This window comes from Enoplosus armatus, chromosome 14 (assembly GCF_043641665.1).
Source record: "Enoplosus armatus isolate fEnoArm2 chromosome 14, fEnoArm2.hap1, whole genome shotgun sequence".
In the NCBI taxonomy this organism is placed as follows: domain Eukaryota; kingdom Metazoa; phylum Chordata; class Actinopteri; order Centrarchiformes; family Enoplosidae; genus Enoplosus; species Enoplosus armatus.
The window spans coordinates 472,481-492,201 of record NC_092193.1 but is presented as its reverse complement, the minus strand read 5'-3'; the positions used below and the strand labels follow the sequence as shown (position 1 = coordinate 492,201).

The 19,721-nt window shown below is 42.9% G+C and overlaps 1 protein-coding gene across 5 annotated transcripts; it reads right to left on the bottom strand.

Annotated features, from left to right (window-relative positions):
- Window positions 1-3,570: 3,570 nt before the first annotated feature.
- On the bottom strand, window positions 3,571-14,399 carry adhfe1 (alcohol dehydrogenase iron containing 1). 5 transcript variants are annotated; one of them, XM_070919006.1, is made up of 14 exons: window positions 14,320-14,399; window positions 13,153-13,190; window positions 12,750-12,799; window positions 12,533-12,586; window positions 11,497-11,651; window positions 11,135-11,331; window positions 9,999-10,076; window positions 9,334-9,439; window positions 7,889-8,041; window positions 6,881-6,979; window positions 6,429-6,507; window positions 5,950-6,046; window positions 4,720-4,877; window positions 3,571-3,906 (listed from the first exon to the last, which is right to left on the bottom strand). In XM_070919006.1, exons 1-14 carry the CDS (start codon window positions 14,370-14,372, stop codon window positions 3,823-3,825), a joined length of 1,401 nt encoding a protein of 466 aa, XP_070775107.1. In that variant the 5' UTR covers window positions 14,373-14,399; the 3' UTR covers window positions 3,571-3,822. The 5 variants fall into 5 exon arrangements, 4 of the variants coding, with proteins under 4 accessions (XP_070775107.1, XP_070775108.1, XP_070775110.1 ...); XM_070919007.1 differs by having other exon boundaries at window positions 12,750-12,790; window positions 14,320-14,372; XR_011598451.1 differs by lacking the exons at window positions 3,571-3,906; window positions 4,720-4,877 and adding exons at window positions 5,401-5,473; window positions 5,506-5,629.
- Window positions 14,400-19,721: the final 5,322 nt, after the last annotated feature.

Genomic DNA, 19,721 nt, shown 5'->3' with positions numbered 1-19,721 from the left:
GCTTCATCACTTCATCACCCTCATCACTCCATCACCTCCATCACTTCACCTTCATCATTCCTGTTTCTACATCAACAGCAGCTGGTGTAACGACGTGACAGTGATCCGACGGCATTGCTCTCCTTCCCTGGAAACCTTTTTCATAAACTGTAAACCATACTACCCCCCCCCCCCCCCCCCCCCCCCCCCCGTGAGTTCGCTTCATTCATTCTGGTCGGTGTTTACATTCCACCGGAGGCCAACGTGCAGGACGCACAGCGCGCACTCGCCGACCAGATACTGGAAACGGAGCGGACCAACCCGGACTCCTTAGTTACTGTCCTCGGTGACTTTAACAAAGGTAATCTCAGACACGAACTCCCAAAATACAAACAGTTTATTAAATGCCCCACCAGGGAGGGGAACACTCTGGATCACTGTTACACCACAGTCAGTAACGCTTTTCACGCCGTCACCCACGCTGCACTGGGACACTCTGACCACGACATGGTCCACCTGATTCCCACATACAGGCAGAAATTAAAACTTTCTAAGCCTGTTGTGAGAACTTCGAAGAAGTGGACTAGTGAAGCTGCAGAGGACCTGAAGGCGTGTTTGGACTGTACTGACTGGGATGTTTTCAGGACTGCTACCAACAGTCTGGATGAGTACACAGAGGCTGTGACTTCATATATCAGCTTCTGTGAGGACTGCTGCGTACCAACTCGGACCAGGGTGAGTTACAACAACGACAAACCCTGGTTCACAGCAAGACTGCGACAGCTGAGGCTGGAAAAGGAAGAGGCGTTTAAGAGTGGCAACAGAGCAGAGTTTAAGGAAGCCAAGTACAAGTTTAGCAAGGCGGTGAGGGAAGCTAAACGACTGTACTCAGAGAGACTACAAGACCAGTTCTCCTCCAACGACTCTGGTGACAACCTGACAAACTCACACTGACCCCCCCGAACACAAACACAAGTCACCCCTGTCCCCCCTGCGTTACATTAACGCACCCACCCCCTACTGGACACTTTATCTGAACACTTTACTTTATTCTGGTCACTGCACTGTTGTTATTTATCTTATCTTATTTTTATTTTTATTCTTATTTTAGCTTTTATATTCTACATGTTTGTTGTCAAAACAATAGCACCTTCAGACCACAGCAAACTCCCTGTAATGTATGTTACTTGGCAATAAACAGTTTCTGATTCTGACTCACCTTCATCACTTCATCACCTTCATCAGCTTCATCACTCCATCACCTTCATCACTTCATCACTCCATCACCTTCATCACTCCATCACCTTCGTCAGCTTCATCACTTCGTCAGCTTCATCACTCCATCACCTTCATCACTCCATCACCTTCGTCACCTTCATCACTTCATCACCTTCGTCACTCCATCACCTTCATCACTCCATCACCTTCATCACTTCATCACTCCATCACCTTCATCACTTCATCACTCCATCACCTTCATCACTCCATCACCTTCGTCAGCTTCATCACTTCATCACTCCATCACCTTCGTCAGCTTCATCACCTTCATCACTTCCTCACCTTCATCACTTCATCACCTTCATCACTTCATCAACTTTGTCAGCTTCATCACTTCATCACCTTCGTCACTTCACCTTCGTCACTTCACCTTCGTCACTCCATCACCTTCGTCAGCTTCATCACTTCACCTTCATCACTCCATCACTTCATCACCTTCATCTTGACCTCATGGTCACATTGATTCTAATGTTTCAGTTGTTTTTTTATGGAACTGAAATCTGTTTGAAGCAGCTAAAATCAATATTTGCACATCAATAATTCATTGATGACGGTTTGCAATCAACAGGGTTGCTTGTAGCTGTGACCTCACAGAGGATCATCATCATCTCTGCAGCTCTGAGCAGCTTTTCAGCCTCTTCTAGCTCCCAGTTTTGGTTTCCTGGCTCTCAGTGTTTTCAGAATAAAAGCGGTAAGAAGCCACCAAACATGAGCTGCTCATAGAGGAGCATTTAGCAGCTAAAGAGACCAGAAACAGAGCTAACACACGAAGCAGCATGTTGCTCTGTAGCTGCCGGACGTAACATGTTAGCATCAATTACTTTATAAGCTGATGTCAGATGTTGTGTTAACAGACTTCTGCTGAAAACAAGAAATCAATAAATGCAGCTTTAACAAACTGAGGTGAATATTAATGTCTGATATTAGTAATAATCTGCAGTCTGTAAACCTTTTGTCTGGTGGAAGTAATTACACTCTTTCTTCATCCTTCATTCGTGTAATTTCAGACAAGCTGAAATAATCTCGTAAAGAAAATGATTAAAGGTGCGTTCAGGTGCATCAGGTTTACAGCTGAGTCAGCAATAACAAAACATTCTCAGTGATGGAAACTCACCAGGTGTGTGTGAGACTGTGAGCTCAGGTGTGTGTGTGTGTGTGTGTATGTGTGTGTGTGTGCACTCAGGTGTGTATGCTCTGTGCTGCGTTCAGGGTCACTTTGTCTTTAGCTCATTTTCTGCTCTCAGGGTTAAACCAGTTAAACAGTCAGATCAGGTTTATGTAACAACTGTTCCTGGATGAGACTAAACTGGATTAAAACGAGAGAGGCTCTTCTGAGAAACACACACACAACTCAAACAAACCGATTTCTATTAGAAATCAGTTATTATTATTATTATTTCATTTATAAAATAAAGGTTTTAGACAAACTTGACTTTTTGCTTTTTCATTAATGAAACCAAAATTTTATTTAAACTCACTTTTTTAAGAACAAAACTGCCATTAAAAAAGACACGATTTGACTTCTCTGCTGCAACAGTCACTTTCATGGAGGTGAAGTGAAACGTGTCCAGATTAACCCCTTCAGACCCACTCAAACATTTATGCTCCACCAAACTTAATTCATTTTTTCATTAATTTTTCTGATATAGATTTTTCCACTTTGGTTTCTCTTGTAAATTACAAGACAACTTTTCAGGCCTCTTAAAGTATTTAAATAAAAGATGTGAACAAAACTCACTGATCACAAATTGTAATCCCGTTGTTACAAAGAGTCTCAAGCCAACATGTAATTCATTCTGTTTCTGTTCTGACACTTTAAATTAGCCGCCTTTTATAAAAGACTTTATTACAGTAGTCTGGCTGCTTCTTGTTTGTGTTGATGTGAGCAGCTAAATTCACACTTTAAAAAAAGATTGAAAATAAAAAATAAAAGAAGGTAGCTGTTTTGTTTGTGATTCCATTTTAATTGTAAAAGTTCAAAACTTAAATCTGCACATAAACCTTAAACGAACCAAAGTTAATTCATGGATAAATAGATTAAAATATGAAGGGATCTTTCATGGACGCACCACATAACATCCCTGAATTCTCACTTCACTTGAACGATTTCGGCCCATTTAAGCTATAAATCTAGAGATGGATTTCATTTCCATAAAAAGCACTTAAACCGTGCAGATGATGTTTTAAAAATACCTTAAATAGGACTTTTCAAATGTTTCGGGCAGGTCCTGGATCAGTTGAGATCTTACAGGATGAAGTTAAAGCACTGATGCTCTGATTCTGGATCTGAATGAACAGCAGAGGACAACACCAATGTGTAAATATGCATTTTATTTGTATGTTAATATAAATCAATATGCAGCAGTTGATAAAATGTGCCGAGACGTCACAGGTGAGTCTGAACAGGCTGAGAAACCCAGCACCCTCTAGTGGCTGTTAGAAGAACTGCAGTTTAACACACAACAGACCTGAGATCAGTTCACATCTGACTGAAGAACCGTGATTATTTAAAATGCCCCCGCAGTGTGTTTGGTCCTCACAAGGACAGAAAGCACCCGTGTGTGTTCAGTAGAGCTTCATGGAGGCTTCAAACAGCTGGCTCAGGTCCTCCTCAGTGTGTCCTCTGGGGGACAGTTTGGTCACTCGCTCCTGAAAAACAAAGAAGAAGAAAAATCACAGAAAACACAGACACAAATCTACACCAGTGCTTTCAAATCTTCATTCCACCTTAAAGAAACCTGCACTTTCCATTAAGGGCTCCTCAATGGCCAAATGAATAGATTATAATACATTAAGGGGTTTTACAGGATTATATCCTCCTTCAAGCTCACGTTCAGTTATGAATGAAGGGATGCTTTAACGCCCCCCTTCAACGGTGCAGATTATTAATAGGCAAAAATCTATTTGAACAATTATATATTTTATTCTACTTTAAGGTTTATGGTATTACTCCATAAACTGTGTTGATGGTCCATTAAATATTACCATTATCAATTCATATAACCATTAACATGAATTTGCAGCTTCACTTTTTGAAAGGTATAAACAAAGGGGTAGATTTCATGTTATTTGATGAATTTTAAGTTTTTTTTTTAATACACCTTAAATAGCCCTTAAACTGTGCAGATAATACCCTAAATAGACCTTAATTTTTCAATGGTCAAAATTTCAGGTGTCTTCTTACTTTAAGGTGTTTTTACACCTTAAACCATGGAGATAATCAATTAAAGACACCTTAATATATAATAATTCCATTCATTTATTCGTGAATTAAACCTGATTTTTTTAAAGATACAATTGAAGGGACAGTTTTTAAGTTTCATTATGACTTCTATTGACACTGAGGACAAACACACACACGACGTCACAGACACAGACGACTGGTCTGTTGATCGGAAACAAACTTCTGGACGTGAATTTAAACGTTCAGGTTGTTCTGAAGGTCAGTGAAGTTAAACAGACCTGAGGGAGGGTTCCTTTCACCAGAGCTGGGACGTCGTCTTTACTGTATCCCACAGCTCCCAGTCCGTCCTCCACCTGCAGGTCAAACAGGAACTGACGCAGCGTGTCGGCCAGAACAGCGCCCGCATCCTCCCTCTTCACCTGCCCAATGTCAGCACCTGAATGCAACAGAGACACAGAGAGTCTGTTACTGCACCTGAACGTGACACAGAGAGTCCGTTACTGCACCTGAACGCGACACAGAGTCTGTTACTGCACCTGAATGCAACAGAGACACAGAGAGTCTGTTACTGCACCTGAATGCAACAGAGACACAGAGAGTCTGTTACTGCACCTGAATGCAACGGAGACACAGAGAGTCTGTTACTGCACCTAAACGTGACAGAGAGTCTGTTGCTGCACCTGAATGTGACACAGATAGTCTGTTACTGCACCTGAACGTGACAGAGAGTCTGTTACTGCACCTGAACGTGACAGAGAGTCCGTTACTGCACCTGAACGTGACAGAGTCTGTTACTGCACCTGAACATGACACAGTCTGTTACTGAACCTGAACGTGACAGAGTCTGTTACTGCACCTGAACATGACAGAGTCTGTTACTGCACCTGAACGTGACACAGTCCGTTACTGCACCTGAACGTGACACAGATAGTCCGTTACTGCACCTGAACGTGACAGAGAGTCTGTTACTGCACCTGAACGTGACAGAGAGTCTGTTACTGCACCTGAACGTGACACAGTCCGTTACTGCACCTGAACGTGACACAGATAGTCCGTTACTGCACCTGAACGTGACAGAGAGTCTGTTACTGCACCTGAACGTGACACAGATAGTCCGTTACTGCACCTGAACGTGACAGAGAGTCTGTTACTGCACCTGAACGTGACACAGATAGTCCGTTACTGCACCTGAACGTGACAGAGAGAGAGAGAGAGAGAGAGAGAGAGAGAGAGAGAGAAAGCTGGCCAGTCACAATCACAGCCACAGCAAATGTTAGAGCCATAGCAATAGCCATTAGCCACCATGGTAGCCATTAGCCCCGACAATAGCTACAGCTACAACCAAACCCACAAACAGTCACAGCTCCACTTTCCACATTAGGCAGCAGGACTTTCTGTGGCTGTGGCCATAGTGATGTGCTGTGTTGTGTTATTTTGTTAGTGTTATTTATTATAGTATTATATCATCCAGTACTGTCAGGTGAACAGGTGAACAGGTGAACAGGTACCGAGGATCTCTGCAGCCTCCAGGTGGCGCTCTGGACACATTGGGGCTGTGAAGTTGAAGACGGCTGGAGACGTGAGGACCACTGAGAGACCATGAGGCTGAGGACACACACACACAAGTTTGTCTTTCAGTACTTGTCAGGACCCTTATTGAAACAACATTGACCCAACACTACCCCCAACCTAAACCGGATTCTAACCTGAACCTTAAAACCAAATCTGAATCTTAGGCCAAAATGTCTGTCAAAGCACTTTGTTTGTGCAACAAGTAAAGTTATTATTCATCGACATTAATTCTGAAATAATCCTGAAAGAAAAATGTTTCACCGTAATGTCCGAATGTTTTCACTTGTTTGAAGACTCAGTGATGAAATAACTTGTTTTAACATTTTTTACAGTGGAAACCTCCTTTTGATTCGACTCAGATTTTGCCAGATATCTTTATGAAGCTCTGTTCAGATGTCGCCTTCTCATCACTCACCACCAGGGGGTGCTCCACACTGTAACCCTTCGCTGAATGAGTCTTCACATTGCCAGCGATCGGATACGACATCCCATGACTGCAGGGAGAAAACGTTTCGATTTAGCCTACAAAATAAATCCATTCATTGTTTTACCTTGAAATTACATTAATAATAAAAGACATTAATAATCAAAGTAATAATGATGTCATGTAGGTGTTTCTATTGGGATTAAGGGGTTAACTAATAAAAACATTAATAGACTGTAATATATTAAGGTATTTTGAATAGATAGTTTAAGTTTTTACCACTTGAAAACCAAATAACTTGCAAATTCAGGGGTTCACCTCAAATGTGGGGTTAATTAATTTAAGTGGTTTTGAATGTATTATCTCTACAATGTCAGGAAGTTTGGGGGTAAACAACCTTAGAAATGACTGAATAACAAAAGCAGCAGGGCTTCGTTTCTCACCACAGATGAACTCCCGCGTTTCCGAAGCCGATGCCGGCGAACACACTGGCCAGGTGCATGCTGGACCGAGCCTCCAGATCCTCAGGGTCCCGCACTGCTCTGTAAACAATCAATCAATCAATCAGTGAATCGATCAATCCTGCTCAAGAATCCTGATCTTGATGCGAAAGGTTTTCTGTTTCATAATATTAACATTTACAGACAATCAAAAACTGACTAATTTTATTATTTGTGTTGTGTTAAGCTAGTCTTTTATTTTATTAAGTTTTATTTCACATATTAGTTTTGATTTCTAAAATGTTACATGAATCTTTATTTAATCTTTGTTTTAATTTAAGTTTAATTTCATTTTTATTTCATTTAAAGTTGAACTCGTCATCATGAAGTAAATGTTGAACACGATGTAACGGCTGTAGAATAATGACACCATCAGCCTTTAGACTGGTTCCCTATAAGCACTCATGCCTGTCATGTGGGGGGGGTCCATTGCCACTTTAAGTTATATCTGACATTTTAAAGTTCTTTTTAACAACTTTTGACTCCTAAACTTCCTTAAAGTTGAGTAGTGAAGTGATCAACAGTGAGCAGGATTATTTGTTTTTTGATTATATATTATATATTATATAAGTGTCTACGAATTGTGTTATTTTCTGTGCTTTCATTTCTTAAGTATTTCTCAAATCAAAAATTCATCAGGACCCTGATCTGGATTCATTTCATGAACCGTCAACCTGCTGCAGTCTGTAGACACACTAACCTCAGATGGTTATAACACAAACAAACAAACAAATAAAATCAACACTTTCTTCGAAATAAACTTGGGTGGAGTTCCTCTGGGAACCCAAACAGGTTGCATGCAACACAACTGCATGGTGGCGCAGTGGTTAGCGCTGTCGCACGGGAGGTAGAGCAGGGCAGAACCGTGAAGGATGAAAAGCGCTATATAAGTGAGACCATTTACCGTTCTCTGTGGTTCTCCAGATTTACCTCCAGTTCAACTTTATTTACCGTTTCATGTACTTGGCGACCACATTGAGGGCGTGGCGGGACCAGACATCGCTGATGGGGTTGCTGCCCTGGTAGGCGGGACGGTTGATGGGGTTGGGGGGGCAGGGGCTCCTCTGGTTGTAGGGCAGAGCGGTGTACGACTCCAGAGCATGACTGAAGGAAATAAAACAGGTAATTATTATAATTGTTAGTTGTCCGATAACAACACTTCCTCTTTAACAGCCCCGTCTGCTTTAGATTTATTCACCTCATGAAAACAACTAACTAGAAACAACACTTTAATCATAAAATATAAAAAAAAACAAAATAAAAAAACAGTAAAACTAAAATAAAAGCTACTATACAACAAATTAAATAGTAAAAGAAATGAACATACATTCAATTAAAATAATTCAAAAACAAAAACAAAATCTAGTAAAATTAAATAAAAAAGAATCTTTAAAAATCAAAATAACAAAAAAATATTATGAAAAAAATGAAGAAAAGTTTTAAAAACAAACATGAAATTAGAAACTTTTGAATGTGTTGAGAAACTGAGATGAGAACAAATGTTAATGTTACTGTTACTCATTACTTTAAAAACCCAAATATTTCACAGGACGAAGACCCACACGTACACATCCGTTCGATTTGTTGTTAATATTAATAATAATAACAATAATAAGAGTAGTAACAACAACGTGAAGAGGGAATTAGGTATTAGGTAAAGGTAAATGATTTGTAAAATTCACACGACTGGACTCTGGTTCATATGGAGACCTTCCACAGAGTTGTCCCTCTTTGTGTCCTTCATGTCTTCAGACTTTAGTGTCTCATGCAAACACTAACACACGTGTTGGTGTGTTAATGTTCACACTGAGACTCTCTGAGGCCTCAGGACGACTGTCTGTAGGTGAAAGGTTCCTCTGACAGCTGCAGGGGTCAGAGGTCACGGCTGCTCGACAACACGAATCAGACGGTGACATTTTCAGCTTGTTGACTGTAAACTGACCTGAACAGAAAAGTCTCTGTGATGAACATACACTGTATATACCGCATATTATTATTGTTATTATATTAATCAGCTGGTGATCAGATTTATGCATATAAGCATTAAGCATCTATAGCATCTTTAATATTTAGTAGAAAGGACAGAAAAAGATAAAAAAGAAAAAAGATTTGGCAAGAGAAACATTTAAATAGAACTATTTAAACGTATTGCAATTAAAAATGTATTCAATTAGTTTAAATATTTCAAAAGTAAATTGTATGACTATCATTTTAAATAATATCATGTTAGCCTCAACTCATCAGATGGTCAATGTGATGATCGATCAATCAGTCATTGATCACAGTGATCACATCCTGGACTCGTCTCTGAAGGTCAATTAACGTTGTGAAACCCCCTCCACAGACAGACAGATGAGAGACAGACAGACAGTAGACAGACAGACAAAGAGACAGACCAGAGCACATCGAAGCCGCTGTTGGCGGCGACTCTCTCGGGCATGCTCAGTGTGTGTGTCGGGTCCACGATGCCCAGTGTAGGTCTGATGGCTCTGCTGGCGATACCTGAACACAGACAACCAATCACAGCTCAGGCTGATGTCACCGTGACAAATTATATTTGACACTTTTGTTGTTGTTGACAAACGTTGTGGTGGAAACGCATCGGCCATCTTTACATACAGTCTGTGGTGGAGACGCGTCGGCCATCTTTATATACAGTCTGTGGTGGAGACGCGTCGGCCATCTTTACATACAGTCTGTGGTGGAGACGCGTCGGCCATCTTTATATACAGTCTACGGTGGAGACGCGTCGGCCATCTTTATATACAGTCTACGGTGGAGACGAGTCGGCCATCTTTATATACAGTCTGTGGTGGAGACGCGTCGGCCATCTTTATATACAGTCTACGGTGGAGACGCGTCGGCCATCTTTATATACAGTCTGTGGTTTAAACAGGCTGAGAATCTACTTTATTAAGTGAACTGAAGACACTTCAGATGAATGTCTTCAAACTGAAAGAAGTTTGGCTTTTATTTAATTATGATGACGAGTCCCTGAAGCAAAAGTTACAAATGTGGAACTGAGCAGCAAACATTCATTTAAAGATGAATTTATTTTTACCTGTTTTGGCTTTCAGAGGCTCAAAGTCAAAGATGGCAACTCCGGTGGTCTCACTGCCCGTTCCTGCAGTTGTAGGAACTGAAGTGCAAAGTACAAATGAGAGTAAAACATATGAATGAAGTGACCGTGACTCTTGACCTCAGTAATCTCTACAGATAAGACAAGAGATCCGTTTCTGCTGAGGTTACCTTCCAACACTTCACTACGACGCAGTTCGTAGTTTCAGATGTCAACAGAGTTTAGAGAAAGGAGATGAACTGCTGTCAGTCAGAACGTCCGAGTCTTCACTCAACTTTAGTTTTATTCAGGTTTTTATCTTGTTTGGATCTATTATCTCCTGGAGGATGAAATATAACCTAATCTATAAATATACAAGAGGGAAATCCAATTCAATAATAAATAAATAATTCATTCATTTAAGACATAAACAGCGATGAGCAAAGATTTCTCACATTGATGAGGATTTTTGCAATTTTTTGTTTGGTGGGAGGAGGCAGACAAGAAAGGAATTCATTTAAAATAAAACCAACTTCATTAAGAATGTATTATTATCATTATTATTATTATTTCACAACTCACACCACAGACAGGAGGAGGAAATCAACACATTAATTTATTGTAGTTATTAGTTAGTATAGTAGATTTAAAAATAATGATAATTATATCGAAATGAAACTGATTAATATTAGTAACTGAAAAGTATTAATTTAAGTCAGAAAATTTTAATTACATTCAAAAATCTATTTGATGAAAAGTTTGTTTGGCAAGAAGGAACTATTAAAAAAAATCAATTTAACAACAAATATTTAAAAATTGAATTTATGAATTAATAAATACATTTCTAAATAAATATATGACTATTGTAGACAGACTAAATGTTATTACTATTGATTTACTGGTCTGTTATTAATCATCAGGATTGGATACATTCTTCATAAAACATCATGACCTCTTCATTAAGTCCACATTAACCTGGTTATTAAGTGCCTATAAACATTTTTTATTGTAAAACCTGTGACTTAACATTAAACTGTCAGCTGTCAATCATCCTTGCAGTGTCCTGGCCCCGCCTCCTGCCCTCAGCTAACCATCCTAACCCTAGTGGTTGCCGTGGTAACCACAGTGTTTCCCGTTACCTGCGATGAGCGGCTTCAGCGCTCCGGTGATCGGCTTCCCTTTGCCGATCGGCGCGTTGACGAAGTCCAGGAAGTCGGCGTCGGGGTGACACGCGTACAGATTGGCTGCTTTACATGTGTCAATCACAGAGCCCCCGCCCACCGCCACGAACACGTCAAACGAGCCGTTCTTAGCAAACGCAATGGCTTCTTTAAAACTACAGAGAGGATGACATTAATGTACTTTTGAGGACTCTAAGAAATGAATGGACAAAATGACAACATTATCGTCTCTACATGGACACCTGGGAGTTCGTTATTGACTCCACACCTTACAGCCAATCAGAGAGCAGGATTTTACCAGCCACAGTTTAGTGTCTCACCTGGTGTCGGTGGGCTCCACCCGGACGTTGTCGTAGACTTTGTACTTGACTCCGTTCTTGGCCAGAGACTCCAGGACGGCCTTCATCGGAGGGAGGCGGGACAAGTTCTTGTCCGTCATCAGACAGACGTTCCGAGCTCCGAGGTTCTGCAGGTCCTGCAGGAGAACCGGAGAACAACAACACACTGAGGACAGAACCACTCACACACATGAAAAGAGACGACCCAGTTAAAATATTTTCTCAGACTTCTCCGAATTATTTTATTTACGTCAACTTTCTGTTCAGACAAATAATTTGCATATTTTGCTGAAAGCTTGTTGTGATAAAAGCGCACTTTTAACAGCTGGACTCTGGTCTGTTTTTTTCAGAGATCTTTAGGCTGGAATTATGTCATCGCGGGCCAAATTAGAAGTTGTGTTAACACTGGAGAATCAGCCAAGAGACAGTATCCCTTTAATTCTGCCTTACATGGTGAATTGGAAGCCACAAAGACTTTGTATGCAAAAAACAGAAATGAGCAGCACAATGAGAAGCTGGTTCCTGCTGCTCGCGACAGAAAGGAAATCATTTAAGTAGAAATAAATGCTTTCAAGTGCCTCATATGAATGCCACATTTTTAAAGACACCCTGCTGACTCAGAAACTGTCATCATTTAAGCTCTACAAAGTGGAGCAGATGAATGTTGAACCACTGGCAGATTTTTGAATGGAGGTCAGTGTCATCGTTTCTTCACCTTGTGAACATATGAGGGGTAGTGCCTACCTGTAGGGTTGAGCTACAATCTGAAGTGTGTTATAACTTGCACAAGTCACAAAAGTAAAGGAAAATGTACCAAGAAGGAACTTCAGGCTCAGAGAGCAGAATTAGCTATTAGCATCTAGCGATGTGGCCACCTTAATAAGGTGAGACAGAAACGAATTAGAAACGTCTGACTTTTGTCTGTTTACACTGCAGGCATCTGCATCAGTTTTTGCACTATAACGTCAGGCCAGATGTTCAGTGTATTTTGATGATGGTGATGATGACGTTTGGTTACCATGCCGATCTCTCTGCTGACTCCTTCTCCATATCTGATGTTGGAACTCGCCATCTGACAGAAACAAACAGCACAACTCAAAAACACTGAAGTAGTAGAGGTAGTATTACTTTGATTATATGTTTAAATAAACGCGTCTCTGTGCCAACATCAACAGACAAGAACAGACATCGTAAGTTTGTACCAACAGATTGTTGTTCAGTTTGGTGCGAGTTACCTCGAAGGCGTAGTCTGTCTTCCGGACGGTGCAGGTTGCAGCTCCGGCACCTGCAGGAGAAGCTCAGTTACCTCAACAAACACCTGAATCATATCTGTGTGTGGATCACTGATCGGCTGATGGTGAATATCTATTATTGATCCAGATCAATCAGAATTGAAGTGTCTGATGAATGACAGATTTTATTCAGTGTGGTTTTATCCCAAAGGAATCACAGTACATCTGTCCGCTTATTGTTGTCCCGCCTGGTGGTTATCAACCAGTGCATAACACTGATTGATATGCAGAAGTTAAATATTGATAACCCTATCGTGTGTGTGTGTGTGTGTGTGTGTGTGTGTGTGTGTGTGTGTGTAAATGGAGCTTTCTTGCAGAGACGGGGTGAAGGACACCCAGCCAGTACCTTGGTGGAAGGTGTTGGAGTGAGCAGGACATCTGCACCTGCACACAAAAACATTCATGTCACACAGAGCAGAACTCCATTCAAATTTCTGCAACTTTAAAGAAAGTTTATTGTTATAATGTACAGTTTGTACAACTCCTGAACATCTCTGAATCAGAGAAATCTTTTCAAATCACCTTAATATTCATCCTCAAATCTGACAACTTTGTTTGAATAAAATAACTAGTTGTCTCTGCTCAGAGGCAGATGTTTGTAAAAACAGTAAAGGTCGGAAATGGGTCTGAAATTCTCTTTAAGGTCTAGTTTTGGACCTGGTCTCATGTGGTCTCTGTAGTGAAAAAAAATTAAAAATAAAGGTTTTACAAATCTGAAACGGCCTAAATCATTCTTTAGGGTCTGCATGTAAATCTAGACCAGGGTTGGCCACTTCTAGAACAGTACTTTTAGATCTGGACCTGGTCTCATGTGGTCTGGAGAAAAGACAAACTGTTTAACTGTTTCAAAAATCTCAACCATGGTCAAAAACATTGTTGAGTGTGTGAGTCTAGACCACGTCTGACTGATCAGTACCAAACTGCTGGATCAAGACCTGGTGTCATGTGGTCTCTGCAGTGAAAGCAAGAGCAAACTTTCACAATTAAAATCAAGAGGCTCTTCAGCATCTCCGTGTTAATGAAATAAAGGTTTAACAGGTCAAGTAGAGCAGTTTTAGATCTGGACCTGGTCTCATCTGGTCTGCAGAGAATAAAGGTTTCACAGATCTGACAGAGGATAAAAACACGATATGAACACCTGTGTGATCATGTTGACTTTTACACGAAATATTTATTCTCTCAGTGCGAAGTGACGAAACGAGACACGAGGCACATCCCGGAGCTTCCCGGAGCTTCCCGGTGCGTCCCGGTGCGTCACGTGTTTGCCGAACTTTCCACTGATTTAGAAAATGTCTTCAACAGAACTCTGCGCCGTGTACAACCTGCATTCTAACATACAGAGTTTTAAAACGGGTAGATTTCTGAATGGAGTTTGGCGTCACCTTCTCTTCCCCAGAGAAAAACAACAAGTGGGGGGTTCTGCAGCCTGAAACGTCACAGCGGTTGTTTACGTGATGTCATTATGTCACCTGCAGCTTTCAATAAGTTCTTAGTGAACGTGTGTTCAACTTACGCCGCGCGCTCGAGCTGTCTGAGCAGGTGAACGATCCGGTCCCGTCCCGCCATCTCTGCAGAGTCGGTCTGATCCGCACCGGGCTGCTGACCGAGTCAACTGAAGTGAGGTCAGAAACAAAACTGAACTCAGGTCAACAACAGCTTCCGTCTCCACATTTCAAAATAAAGGCCACACTCGCTATGAAACAGAATCCCTTCGTGTTTCACCTTAAAGTTCCCCGGGAATTTATTGTTCATGTTTAGCAGGAATATGATTTGAAGGATATGGTCAATAGATCATAAAAAGGGTAAACATATAAAGTCCTAACCAGTAGAAACACTGTTCAACGTTTCATTCCAGTTAATCAGAGTATTCAAAGGTAGTTGAAGAGTTCAACAATAAATGATTTTACAGTTTGAGAGAACATATTTCATGCAGTGGATGGAACAGAGAAATAATAAGAACCTGATGAATCAAATTAAATAACAAACTATAGTAATTAGAATCAGAAATACTTCATTGATCTCCATGTGGAAATAAGATTATTATTATTATTAATAATAATAATGATTATTATAATATAACAGAGGAAGTTGAGAATCACAGGAAAAAACTAATGTTAAGGATCTGTGATTTAGATATTTGTGTTGAACAATTTCTTTCCTGTCGTAGCCGTCTGAGGGTCAGAGGTCACAGCGAGGGGGAGGTTCAGACCTGCAGCGTCCCGACACATCGACCTTTAAACAAGCCTCAGGCTGTCGAGGCGCTTCAGGGCCTTTATTTTCATTTCAGCTGATTTATTTGATTCATAGAAACTGGAGGAAGCTTCAAAGGAGAATTATATTTTCAACATAAACCGTTTTTCATTTCTCATGGAGGCTGATTTGGCCACATGTTAAGAATCAATCGATCGATCAATTCTCAGTTAATCAAAATCAAGACACAGTGAGTCAAAATGACAACTTTTACAGGCAAAAATATGATGATGAATAGTCCAAAAAGACTTAATCAATAAATGAAAAGTCAGTTACATAATGTTGCTTTAAAATCCCTAAAACCTTAATGACATCATTGATAAGACAAAGAACAAAAGGTCCATGTTTATAAGGTTTAAAGGAGCAGTCCAAAGCTTTAAGTTAATCCTTTCATTCTGTGTCTCTTCATTGGAGAAAAGTAAAAAGTGAGTCATGGGGAGGACATTGACAGTTTGACCCACTGCATTACGGACTATATCAACTTCTGCGTGGAGAATACGGTGCCTTCCAAGAAGGTACAGTGTTTTCCCAACAACAAACCCTGGGTGACCCCCGACATTAAGGCCCTGCTGAATGAAAAGAAGAGGGCCTTTAGGTCGGGGGACAAAGAGCAGCTGCGGAGCATCCAGAAGCGGCTCCGGCAACAAATAAGGAAGGGCAAGGAGAGCTACTTAAGCTACTGGAGAGGACTTAAGAAGATCTCTGGACATGGAAAAGGTGAGGGGAGACACCAGGACAGTGGAGACAGGGACTTTCAACAGATTCGATTCTGCCCAGTCTCCCTCCCCCACCTATCCTGCCCCCTCTTCACACCTCCCCAAGCTGCCCTCCACTCCACCCCCCTGCTCGTCCCCTTCCTTATTAACACCAGACCATCACCAGTCCATAACTTCTTCTCCAGTGCCTTCAACACCATCCAGCCAGCACTGCTGAGGGTGAAGTTGGAGGGAGCGGGAGTTGACCGTCACCTGGCTTCATGGACAATCGACTACCTCACCAACAGACCACAGTATGTGAGGCTCCGGGACTGTGTGTCTGATGTGGTGGTCTGCAGCACGGGGGCCCCCCAGGGTACGGTTCTCTCTCCATTCCTCTTCACCCTCTACACCTCGGACTTCAGACACAACACTGTCAGCTGTCACATCCAGAAGTTCTGTGACGACACTGCCATCGTTGGATGTGTGTCTGAGGGGAACCACCTGGAATACAGGGAGGTCATCAGCCACTTTGTCAGCTGGTGTGAGCTCAACCAGCTTCACATCAACGCCAGCAAGACGAAGGAGATGATGATCGATTTCAGGGGGAAGTCATCCAGCATCACACCGGTGAACATCCAGGGTTTGGACATTGAGCTGGTGGAGAACTACAAATTCCTGGGTGTTCTCCTGAACAATAAACTGGACTGGTCTGACCACACTCAGGCCCTGTACAAGAAGGGTCAAAGCCGCTTCCACCTGCTGAGGAGGCTGAGGTCCTTCAGTGTGTGCAGGAAACTGCTCCGGACTTTTTATGACACTGTGGTAGCTTCGGCTATCTTCTATGGGGGGGGGGGGGGCAGCACGGACAGGGATAGGAGGAGGCTCAACAGACTGATTAGGCGAGCCGGCTCTGTTCTGGACTGTCTGCTGGACTCCATTGAGGAGGTGGGAGATAGGAGGATGTTAGCCAAGCTGATATCCATCATGGACAACACCTCTCACCCCCTGCACGAGACTGTGGGGGCCCTGAGCAGCTCCTTCAGCAGCAGACTACTACACCCACGGTGTAAGAAGGAGCGCTACCGCAGGTCTTTCATTCATTCCTACGGCTATAAGACTGTTTAACAGGACTATATAATTCTGTACATAAATCTGCACATCTGTACAGATTTTATATTTTCTGTGTATATATTTATATTTATTTTGTTCCTCATATTTTTTATATCTGTATTTATTATATATATATTGTTTTTAAAATAAATACTTCTGGTTTTTATTGACACAGTGCTTGTCTGCTGTGTGTTTCTGCACATTTCTGTCTTTGCTTTTGCTTTGTGACTTGTAAATTTCCCCGCTGTGGGATAAATAAAGTCTATCTTAATCCAGGACTGTCGCTCTCACTCATTAAACCCAGAGAACTTCACCCAAAAAAAAAAAATCAGTTGTAATTCACCTGATTGAGCCACCTGAAGCACTATGCTAGGCCTGAATAATTCCCAGGGTGCACTGTAGTCTTTAGGACATTACCATTAGAAAATCTCTCTTGGTATGTGACCAGTTTATGGAGGACTTTTAGTTTTTAGTTTCTGAGAGTGTGAAATACATCCAGTCTAATGTCTTTGTAAGAGTTTACATGTCTTGGCACAATAATCTCTGAACACCTTGACAAGGGAAAAGCAACATTCACAAAATTGTAAAGTTGACTGATCAGAGATTATATACTTTGTACTAGGTATACTATATACTTAAACTTTCTTCATCACAGATGGACAACTGCTTAAGTACATGCATAAGAGAAGATAGTTAAAATTACCCAATACTCATTGGACACGTTCATGTTGGCCTCCTCCTCCGCTTCAGGGGGTTCCTCATCCTTGTCTGAGGGAGGTTCCTTGCCATCCTCGGTGTGGTCGGAAGACTCGGGTGCAAGGGGAGGTGGATCCACACGGGGGGTGCCCCTTGAGGATGTGGAGGGTTTGGACATTTGGTCCGGGTGGCGCTGATGGAACTCCCTGATGAGTGAAGCATCAAGGACATGCCGTGCAGGAACCCAGGATCTCTCTTCAGGACCGTATCCCTCCCAATCGACCAGGTACTGGAGACCTCTCCCACGACGATGGGAACAGAGGAGGAGGTGGACGTGTAGGCAGAACCCCCTTCGATGATACGAGGTGGCAGCAGAGAAGGAGCAGTGGGGACCAAGGAGCTCTCATGGACCAGCTTAACCCTGGAGACACGGAATGTGGGGTGGACTCGCATGGGCCGGGGTAACTTAAGCCTCACAGCTGCTGGGTTGATGACCTTCTGGATCTCAAATGGCCCAATGAACCTGGGACCAACTTCTTGAACTCTACCCACAAGGGCAGGTCCCGGGTCGACAGCCACACCTTCTGGCCAACTTGATAGGGGGGCGCTTTGGATCGGCGATGGTTGGTGGCCGTGGCATAGCAGTCAGTGGAGCGGAGAAGGGAAGCTCTGGCTTGAGTCTAGGTCCTACGGCAATGTTGGGTGAAGGCTTGGATGGAAGGGCAGGATATCTCTTTTTCTAGAGCAGGAAAGGGGGTGTACTGGAACGAGTCCAGTAGTGGAGCTGGTCAAAGTGTTGTGGGCACACTCAACCCACAGGAGTTGCTGGGACCAGGATGCTGGGTCCTGGGAGGCCATGCAGCATAGAGCAGTCTCCATCTCCTGGTTCATCCTCTCCGACTGACCGTTGGACTGGGTATGAAACCCGGATGACAGACTGATGGTGGCCCCTACAAGTGTGCAAAATTCTTTACAGAAAATGGAGGTGAACTGAGGTCCCCGGTCGGAGACCATGTCAGAAGGGAGACCATGCAGGCGAAAGATGTGCAGCAACACCAGCTCAGCAGTCTCCTTGGCTGAGGAAATCTTGGGCAGAGGCACTAAATGTGCCATTTTACTGAACCGGTCTACCACTGTCAGGATGGTGGTGTGGCTGTTAGACGGTGGCAGACCAGTGACAAAGTCCAAGGAGATGTGGGACCAGGGACGATGGGGCACAGGCAGCAGTTGCAGGAGTCCAGCGGGAGCTTGGTGGGAAGGTTTGTGTTGGTTGCAGATCGGACAGGCGTTTACAAACACCCGAGTATCTTCAGCCAGGCTCGCCCACCAAAATCTCTGCTGCACCACCTCTCTGGTCCGCTGGATCCCAGGGTGACAGGAGAGTCGGGAGTTGTGGGCCCACTGGAGGACGTTGGACTGTAGGGAAGGAGAGATGAACAGGTGATTAGGAGGACAAGAGCTGGGCCCAGGCTGATCCTCGCACGCAGACTTAATCCTCTCCTTCACCTCCCAGGTGAGTGATGCGATAAGGTTGGAGGAGGGGAGAATGGTATCGGAACTGGAGACAGAATCCTCCTCCCAGAAACTGACGGGACAGGGCGTCAGCCTTTACAGTGCGGGATCCGGGCTGGCAGAAGAGGGAAAAGTTGAATCTAGTGAGGAAGAAGGACCATCTGGCCTATTGGGAGTTTAGTCTTTTGGCCGACTGAATATACTCCAAGTTCTTGTGGTCAGTCCAAACCAAGAATGGCAGCTTCGTTCCCTCAAGCCAGTGGCACCATTCCTCAAGGGCCAGTTTGACCGCCAGAAGCTCCCAATTGCCGATCATAGTCATAGTTCCTCTCGGCCGGGGTCAGTCGCCTGGAGAAGAAAGAGTCAATGAAAGTGGCGAGGGTGTGGGAACCCTCAGCCAGCAACAACCGGGCGTGGTACAGGGGGCGTTGATGAGGGGAAATTTCACAAGGATGAGGGGGAAATACTGGTGAGTCCGACCTTTTGCAGAACATCAGGAGACGAAGTGACCTGATCGACCACAGTAGAGGCAGAGATTCCCCTGGCGGCAGCAATCCCACTCTTCCGGAGTGACACTGGTGCGGCCCACCTGCATGGGTTCGGGCTCCCTCGTCTGTTGAACAATGGGAGCGCCCACTGTCTCAGGAAT